Source organism: Coregonus clupeaformis, chromosome 1 (genome assembly GCF_020615455.1).
Source record: "Coregonus clupeaformis isolate EN_2021a chromosome 1, ASM2061545v1, whole genome shotgun sequence".
Classification (NCBI taxonomy): domain Eukaryota; kingdom Metazoa; phylum Chordata; class Actinopteri; order Salmoniformes; family Salmonidae; genus Coregonus; species Coregonus clupeaformis.
The window spans coordinates 32,638,844-32,648,138 of NC_059192.1; the positions used below are offsets into that span (position 1 = coordinate 32,638,844).

At 41.2% G+C, this 9,295-nt stretch overlaps 1 protein-coding gene across 4 annotated transcripts; it reads left to right on the forward strand.

Annotated features, from left to right (window-relative positions):
* The first annotated feature begins 502 nt into the window (after positions 1-502).
* On the forward strand, positions 503-6,566 carry LOC121566841 (ataxin-7-like protein 3). 4 transcript variants are annotated; one of them, XM_041876732.2, is made up of 9 exons: positions 503-726; positions 1,494-1,617; positions 1,867-1,999; positions 2,214-2,385; positions 3,881-3,981; positions 4,511-4,533; positions 4,649-4,674; positions 4,999-5,044; positions 5,521-5,613. In XM_041876732.2, exons 2-9 carry the CDS (start codon positions 1,567-1,569, stop codon positions 5,524-5,526), a joined length of 558 nt encoding a protein of 185 aa, XP_041732666.1. In that variant the 5' UTR covers positions 503-726; positions 1,494-1,566; the 3' UTR covers positions 5,527-5,613. The 4 variants fall into 4 exon arrangements, 2 of the variants coding, with proteins under 2 accessions (XP_041732666.1, XP_041732658.1); XR_006001015.2 differs by having other exon boundaries at positions 504-726; positions 4,649-4,712; positions 5,521-5,565; XR_006001016.2 differs by having other exon boundaries at positions 504-726; positions 4,649-4,703; positions 5,521-5,542.
* Positions 6,567-9,295: the final 2,729 nt, after the last annotated feature.

A 9,295-nucleotide genomic window follows, 5' to 3' on the forward strand; every position in this document is an offset into this window, starting at 1 on the left:
GGCAGTCTATATCTGCACTTGTCATAACTGTGTCACTGGCATACACCTAGTGCCATCTAGTGCCACAATTATATGAGCAGCCTGTGCAAAAACCTAACTCCATTCAAAGCAGGAGAAACGATCAAACCTGTTGCCCATTACTACTGTCATTTCCACCACTTTCATCAAACTGACCAGACTTTTATCATTTGAAATCAACATACACTAATGTGTAAATCATATACCTTTATCTAAAATCTATATCTAAAATATAATATTGATATGCATCTACATTATAATTCTCAACACCTGCATGCTAAAACAAGGGCCGGGATGATACCAATATCGAGATACTCATCAGACAGAGTTTTTTTTTTTATGATGTCACTTTTTATTGTATGTGAATAGGGATCTCTGATGATGAATGCTGTATTGCATTCAGCATTCATGATCTTGCCTCTATTTGATATTTCAACAACTAAAGCCATTCTGCCAAGTCTTTAAAGCAGACATTTACCATAAAATCATGTTATATGTAAATCCCAGAGAGAAAGAGAGAGTGTTAAAGACTGGAGAGGGAGAATATGGGTCACTTGCACTGTACGTGGACATGCTTAAATCCACTGACAATAGCCGGCTGGGTTCACTGAAGACGGCAATGCTGCTAGTATTTAGCGTTCTCTTGTGTAGCGATCGATTGCTACTGCCTGAGTCGTCTGACGTAAAGATGGATGCCTTCCGATATAGGTAAATAAAAAACATTTAAGGACTGGCATGTATCTAATTGTTGTAATATTTAAGGCTAAAGGGAGTTACACCGTGAAGTGATGTTTTTCTTATGTGACACAATGTATCGAGTTTTTGAAACAGTGTACTAAGCAAACCATAGCATGCTTCGCAGTAATCTGTTTCTTTAAGTAACATGCAATGTCTTACAATTGTTTATGATTGCACCATATGTTGGATTGATGATACATTTATTTCCAGTATTTTTTTATTTTCTGTAAATAATCAAAAAATACCCCCCGTCTCTTTCTGCTAATCTGAAATCGACACGAATGCAATCGTGTCTATCTGCGTTGTTTTCTATTGTGCATACTGGACAATGTTATGCCCCATAGTAGGGACCGAGGACTTCTGTACGATAAAAAAAAGAAGATAAATTATCTAAGGAAAACATTTGTTCAATGCTGTACTGTAAACGATATGATGCAAAGCAGAAAACATAGCATGTCGTTATCTGATTTGTACTACAAACAGCGAATAATCCAATTATATTTTGTCATTAATGACAGGTTATAAACGTGAATAGCCTAGATTCCACTCTTTTAATATAATTCATTGTGCATTTAGTTGTAAGTATCACCATTTGTTACAATGTTTCATTGCTTGTTGTTGCTCCTGCTCGCCACTCTCCTTGCCATTACTCATTGAAATATATTTTACATTGTAAATGTAATGTATGAAGATGAAATGATGTTATGATATCGTGTCTTCTCTCCTGTCTGGTCCAGCCCTGTCTTGGCCAATGCTTGCTGCTTTACAGCATGAGCAAAGAAGTGTCGGCTCATCTTCTAGTTCTGGCAAATGAAAATGGATGAGATTTCGATGTCCAGCCTGGACAACAGCAAGCTGGAGGTAAATATAGTAATAGGTTTGGTTTACTCCTGTGTGGACTATACATAAGGGTTTCGTTTTTCACCCACACATTTCATTTAGTCTGACTGTGTGTCATTTGGACTGCAGCTATGGCGGATGCGTAACCTGACCAGCGTAATTCAACTTGGCCCTAGTGTGAATCAGTTCTGTAGCCAACCCTTCTGACAGTAGCATTCCATAGAAAGGCTATATCCTGGTTCTATATAATAATGCTGTGGTGGTTGGCAGGGCGTAGCTCAGGACATCCTGTCTGATCTGGTGGAGGATGCTTGTCTGGGCCTGTGCTTTGAGGTCCACCGGGCCGTCAAGCAGGGCTACTTTTTCCTGGAAGACACGGACCAAGAAAGCATGAGGGACTTTGGTATGTATTTCTACCTTCTACTCACCTTTTTTTTAATTATTGTTTAACAATGTTTAAGATAAAGACGCATACAGAAGATATCATTCCACAATTCTTAATTCGCTAACTACACCACCTTCCAATGATTACAATAGATAATATATACCTACATACCTTTACTATGTAAAGCGCTTTCAGGTACAATTTTTCATTATCTTTATTTTTGCGTGAGTAGAAATTGTGGACCAGCCAGGAGTGGATGTGTTCGGGCAGGTGTACAACCAGTGGAAGAACAAGGAGTGTGTCTGTCCCAACTGCAGCCGGAGCATCGCCGCGTCACGCTTTGCCCCGCACTTGGAGAAGTGCCTGGGCATGGGGCGCAACAGCAGCCGCATAGCCAACCGCAGGTTAGCCACCCACCCCCACACAACTGAAACAAGTGGCACGTTCCAAACCGTCTACAAAGCAGTCGCACTGTGCAAATTAACCAATTATTGAATGCTATGTAATCTACATTGCAGTTGGGCAATACATGTATGTAATATTGATGCGGTTACTGACATCATTAAATGGGGGGCTAAACTCACTAATTTCGCCTCCCTTTTCCACGTTTTTGTTATGGAATGCTAGAAGCCATGACTGAAGCAACGAGAGTTTGAAGTGGGAGTGTTATGTTCGCTAATAGCCTGGCGTTGTGTGCTCCTCTTTACTGATCCTAAACAGCAACCATACTTTACTAGATGAATGGCTTAGCAACCACTTGACGCAGCATGACAACGTGCACGTGATTGGTCAAGAATCCCAAATTCTGAGCATTTCCTCCTTTCTAGAATACCTTTGATGATATTTGTGTTTGTGATGCTAATGTTAGCTCACGAATAGTTGGGGGAAAAAAACAAGCCCTTTATAAAGACCAAGTCTCGTTCTTTCAACATAACATTGGCAACGATGTCTTGTATGTATTGTTTCATGTAAACAAGTCAGAGTTGCTGCGTGCTAATGGGTATTTCTGTTGTCTGTAATGAAATGGGCAGGCTGTAGGTTGATTCGGCTGCACTCAGCGCAGCTGTTTCACCGGGCATGACAAATTTCCCTATGCGTTACCATCCCCTTTTAGTGGGCAAGACTGGGCATGATTGAAATCAAAATCCAACCCACAATTATCCAAGGATTTAGGAACTTAAGTGTCACTTTTGGAAGATATTGACTTTATGACCAAAATTATCCTATTTACACGTTGGAGTAAATTTTGACACTAGCATAAATGTTTCTGACTAATATCGATGCCACATAGGCCGTTTTCAACTAGATAAGTCTTTTTGGGGGGGTTCAGCTACCCTTTAAATACAGCTACCCTAAAACCAGCTGACATTGCAGTGCAGACAGCACTGTAATGCCATTAAGACTGGAGTTGCTGGGTCGAAGACCCAAGCCGACAAGGTAAAAAATCTGTTGATGTGCCCTTGAGCAAGGCACTTAACCCTTATTTGCTCCAGGGGCACTGTACTATTATGGCTGACCCTGTAAAACAACACATTTCACTGTATCTATCTGGTGTATGTGACAATAAAACATCTTAATATATATATATATATATATTTTTTTTTATTAGAGTATTATTATTATTTTCTAATCAGAATGTAGTTTGCACACTTGATTAAACTGTAGCCTTACTTTCTAAAGTAATGCTGAAGGAAGGCTTCTTTCAAATACTTTGCTCTAGCCTGCCTGGAGTGCCAGATGGGCAGGGTTTGCCATTTTGGGACTATTCTATTGGTCCATTAAACCACACAAGCTCAATTAAGCGCAGATTAAGTATTGGAAATGATTTCAAATAGTATTTTGAACCCAGGTCATAATTCAATGGATGATGTCATTGACTGCCATTTCTTCCCCACACAGAATAGTCACCGGCAACAACACTAACAATAAATCAGAGAGCGACCAGGAGGATAACGATGACGTCAATGATAACGACTGGTCTTACGGGGCGGAAAAGAAAGGTAAAGGACTGGCTTTCACCCTCCTTTCCAAGGTGATCTAGGCACGAAACGAGAGCAAACGTTGTGAAACAGAAAGGTACTACATGACCTTGTCCAATAAGAACATAAGTTGTTTTCCTACAGTGTGCCCTACTAAAGATGACCCTGGTGACTGACAGTTACAGTGTATATATCTACTCACAAGAGGAGACAAATTGACATTGAGAATTTTAAATTGTGAATACCATGAGTCAATCTCTACATTAATTTTAACTGAAACAGAATTGACCTCAACTAAGTGCACATGCATCCAAAATGTAGTTGTATCTGTTTGATCTTCACTTGTAATCTAGTAGTAAAAAAAAGTGTATAAAAAAATTAAGATATATATATATATATATATATATATATATATATATATATATATATATATATATGCTTTGAAGTGTTATCAGTGTGCTTGGTTCTCTTGTGTATTTGTACGTTGTGATATCATGTATATCATTTAAACTATGTCCAAGTGTCTTATAAAATGCTCTCATTTTTTCAGCGAAGAAGAGAAAATCAGATAAGGTATTGGCACTTTCTTTGAAACAACCTGTTATTGATCAAATTTAATATTTTCTGTAATAATATAGTTTTGCCACTAGTTGATCATTCTGCTTTTCTTGATGCTTTATCTGAATAGAATCCAGTGCCACAGCTGTATTTCAAGTGAGAGATCGAAGGGAGAATGTTGATTGGTATTTGGGGTTTGTGTAGTTGTAACCAATCTAATAAAGTTACTACAGGATAGCACGACCAAAACAAACCATACATATAAAGTTATCTTAATATGTTCATAAAGTTTCCAACAGTGTGCAGCATGATCCTGAAAGGCGATGAGATCAAATTTAGATTTCTTCCATTTTAATGCTTGTTGTGATTGTCAAGCTTTCTGTTAAACAAAACATATTATTTTTTACGAATAAGACAATTCAATTACATCTTTCTTAGTTTTGTGTAAACTATTTGTTTATATTTTCCTTTTTATTGTAGAATCCAAACTCACCCAGGAGATCCAAATCATTTAAACATAAGAGTGGTAAGTCATCATCATCAGTCTATAACTACTAAATGCATGGTAATTGTGGCAAATGGAGCGACTGCTTTAGACCTCATTCTTTGGAGAGGCCTAATACACACTCTGGCATTAATTCAATAGTATGACAGTGTTATGACAAAGGATATACTGTATGTAAGTTGTCCCTGAGACGCTCTACCCTAGTTCTAGGTCATTGAGACTGAGAGACAAAGTAAGTAAGGTGTGGACTGTGGCTCATATGAAATATAAGCTATCCTACAGATAATGGTGGAGTTTTAGGTAATATGTTTTGCAGTTGCGCTGTGCATCTCAGAAGATATTGCTATTTTATATTAAGGTGGTTGCAGAGATCATTTGCGGAATGTAACTAAAATTAAAACATCCTGGAATGTCCCCATAATCATAATTTCACAGCATAATTTGGTTGGAGTGGAGAATGGAAATGACTTTGATAAAGAGTCAGTCTGTCTCCACAGGTATGATCGGCCCCAGACGGCGTATGGACAACCAGGAGAGCCCACGCATGCTGATGAAAGACGAGGCCTTCCCTCAGTGACAGACAGACAGGAAGACCATTCAGAGTCCACCCTGGCTCCTTTTGTTTTTCAATGGACCGTGACAGACGTGTAGTAGACTATTGCTAAATGGGTCATGTTCATTAGGCACCAAACTGAACAAAACTGACTGAAACAGGGAGGTAGTGACTGAACTTCTCCAATAAGAAATGCTTGTTTGTTTTCCATTGTGAAGCGTTTTAAAATGTTTTGTTACAGTGTGCCCTAATGAACACAACACTGCTGAAGCAGTCCAGAGACCCCCTGCACAGTTTGTGACTTCCGTTTTCCCCCCTCACCAAATCGTTGCACCAATAATCATTATTTTATATCATACATGATTTTATCGATAGGTAGCTCTTGGCTGGCCTCTACGAAATATCACGTTAGAATCTGTCAATGCACAGACAAGGAGGTGAGGTCATACAGTACAGTGGCTAGGTAGAGGCAGTCGAGGTCAGAGCAATGGATACTAAGGTCCTTTTGATTATGCGCAGACTTTTTGATGATATTATCAGTCAAGAAGTCTTTTCAACAATCATTTTTTGACAAGAACATAATTATGGACAAATGGACAGTTAAAATCAGAAGTCACACAACTTACAATCATGATTAATGGTTTGTCGTTTTATTTTCTTACTCCACATTCACCCTGTCAACATCATGATTCTCCTACTGATGAGAGTATGCTTAAAGGACTCCCGTCACTTGTCATTTACCTGTGGAAATAGGTTTTGAAATAGACTGCAAACTCCTTGCTGTAGAACATGGGTTAATCTGTTTCATTGTAGATGGGTAGTTAGTTAGGCTTGTTTTCTAGCATTCAATACATGTTTTATTATTTGTTTACATTGTAAAGGGTTACATGTATCCTCTGTGTTGTGATAGTGTAAATATTTGAATAGTTGAAATGCTGCTATCATGGCTTTGTTTTTGTTAATCTGTCAAGTAATAAACAATTACCTGTCGACGTGTAATAATTATTTGAACTGAGGGTATAGGAATCAAAGTTATGTTTAGCTTGACATGGGCTGATGCATATATCTAGGCGGCGGGGTCAGGGTTGCAACAAAGCCAAGTTTTAGTAAACATTTGTATCTGTTGAATGAACCTGAACATACCCTAGGCCTTCCCAGCCTGTAGTGCACTCAGCCACCAGCAGGGAAGGCTGTTGATTGCCTGTTGTGGGAATTCAACATTTTCCTAATTTTTTTTGTGTGTGTGCCCAAAGTGATGTAGCTTGTAGAGCTTTTCAAATAAAAGAAATTTTTATTTGTCAAATGCGCCAAATACAACAGGTGTAGACCTTACAGTGAAATGCTTACTTACAGGCCCTTAAACACCAATGCAGTTAATAAAAGTGTTAAGTAAACAATAGATAAGTAGGAAATAAAAGCAGTAAAATAACAGTAAAAATAACAGTAGCGACGCTATATACAGGGGGTACCGGTACAGAGTCAATGTGCGGGGGCACCGGTTAGTCGAGGTAATTGAGGTAATATGTACATGTAGGTATAGATAAGTGACTATGCATAGATAATACACAGAGAGTAGCAGCAGCGTAAAAGAGGGGGTGGGGGGTGGGGACAATGCAAATAGTCCGGGTAGCCATTTGATTAGCTGTTCAGGAGTCTTATTGCTTGGGGTTAGAAGCTGTTAGAAGCTTTTTGGACCTAGACTTGGCTCTACGGTACCGCTTGCCATGCGGTAGCAGAGAGAACAGTCTATGACTAGGGTGGCTGGAGTCTTTGACAATTTGTAGGGCCTTCCTCTGACACCGCCTGGTATAGAGGTCCTGGATGGCAGGAAGCTTGGCCCCAGTGATGTACTGCGCCATACGCACTACCCTCTGTAGTGCCTTGTGGTCGGAGGCCAAGCAGTTGACATACCAGGCAGTGATGCAACCAGTCAGGATGCTCTCGATGGTGCAGCTGTAGAACCTTTTGAGGATCTGAGGACCCATGCCAAATCTTTTCAGTCTCCTGAGGGGGAATAGGCTTTGTCGTGCCCTCTTCACGACTGTCTTGGTGTGTTTGGACCATGATAGTTTGTTGGTGATGTGGACACCAAGGATCTTGAAGCTCTCAACCTGCTCCAATACAGCCCCGTCGATGAGAATGGGGGCGTGCTTGGTCCTTCTTTTCCTGTAGTCCACAATCATCTCCTTTGTATTGATCACGTTGAGGGAGAGGTTGTTAACCTGGCACCACACTCATCGTTGTCGGTGATCAGGCTGTTGTGTCGTTGGCAAACTTAATGATGGTGTTGGAGTCGTGCCTGGCCATGCAGTCATGGGTGAACAGGGAGTACAGGAGGGGACTGAGCACGCACCCCTGAGGGGCCCCCATGTTGAGGATCAGCGTGGCCTATGTGTTGTTACCAACCTTTACCACCTGGGGACCGCCCATCAGGAAGTCCAGGATCCAGTTGCAGAGGGAGGTGTTTAGTCCCAGGGTCCTTAGCTTAGTGATGAGCTTTGAGGGCACTATGGTGTTGAACGCTGAGCTGTAGTCAATTAATAGCATTTTCACGTAGGTGTTCCTTTTGTCCAGGTGGGAAAGGGCAGTGTGGAGTGCAAAAGAGATTGCATCATCTGCAAATTGGAGTGGGTCAAGGGTTTCTTGGATAATGGTGTTGATGTGAGCCATGACCAGCCTTTCAAAGCACTTCATGGCTATAGACGTGAGTGCTACGGGTCTTTAGTCATTTAGGCAGGTTATCTTAGTGTTCTTGGGCACAGGGACTATGGTGGTCTGCTTAAAACATGTTGGTATTACAGACTCAGTCAGGGACAGGTTGAAAATGTCAGTGAAGACACTTGCCAGTTGGTCAGCGCATGCTCGGAGTACACATCCTAGTAATCCGTCTGGCCCTGTGGCCTTGTGAATGTTGACCTGTTAAAAGGTCTTGCTCACATCGGCTACGCCGAGCGTGATCACACAGTCGTCCGGAACAGCTGAAGCTCCCATGCATGCTTCAGTGTTGCTTACCTCAAAGTGGGCATAGAAGTGATTTAGCTCATCTGGTAGGCTCGTGTCACTGGGCAGCTTGGGGCTGTGCTTCCCTTTGTAGTCTGTAATAGTTTGCAAGCCCTGCCACATCCGACGAGTGTCGGAGCCGATGTAGTACGATTCAATCTTAGTCCTGTATTGACGCTTTGCCTGTTTGATGGTTCGTCAGAGGGCATGGCGGGATTTCTTATAAGCGTCCGGGTTAGAGTCCCGCTCCTTAAAAGCGGCAGGTCTACCCTTTAGCTCAGTGCGGATGTTGCCTGTAATCCATGGCTTCATGTTGGGGTATGTACGTACGGTCGCTGTGGGGACGAAGTTATCGATGCACTTATTGATGAAGCCAGTGATTGATGTGGTGTACTCCTCAATGCCATCGGAAGAATCCCGGAACATATTCCAGTCTGTGCTAGCAAAACAGTCCTGTAGCTTAGCATCTGCGTCATCTGACCACTTCTTTATTGACCTAGTCACTGGTGCTTCCCGCTTTAGTTTTTGCTTGTAAGCAGGAATCAGGAGGATAGAATTATGGTCCGATTTGCCAAATGGAGGGCGTGGGAGAGCATTGTAGGCGTCTCTGTGTGTAGATTAAAGGTGGCCTAGAGTTTTTTTCCCTCTGGTTGCACGTTTAACATGCTGGTAGAAATTAGGTAAAACAGATTTAAGTTTCCCTGCATTAAAGTCCCCGG

Excerpts from the sequence above, each read along its gene's own strand:
- LOC121566841 (XM_041876724.2), top strand. The coding sequence starts at position 1,567 with ATGAAAATGGATGAGATTTCGATGTCCAGCCTGGACAACAGCAAGCTG. Across the intron at positions 2,000-2,213 it reads AGAAAGCATGAGGGACTTTG|AAATTGTGGACCAGCCAGGA; the intron begins GTATGTATTTCT and ends TTGCGTGAGTAG. Across the intron at positions 3,982-4,510 it reads TTACGGGGCGGAAAAGAAAG|CGAAGAAGAGAAAATCAGAT; the intron begins GTAAAGGACTGG and ends TCATTTTTTCAG.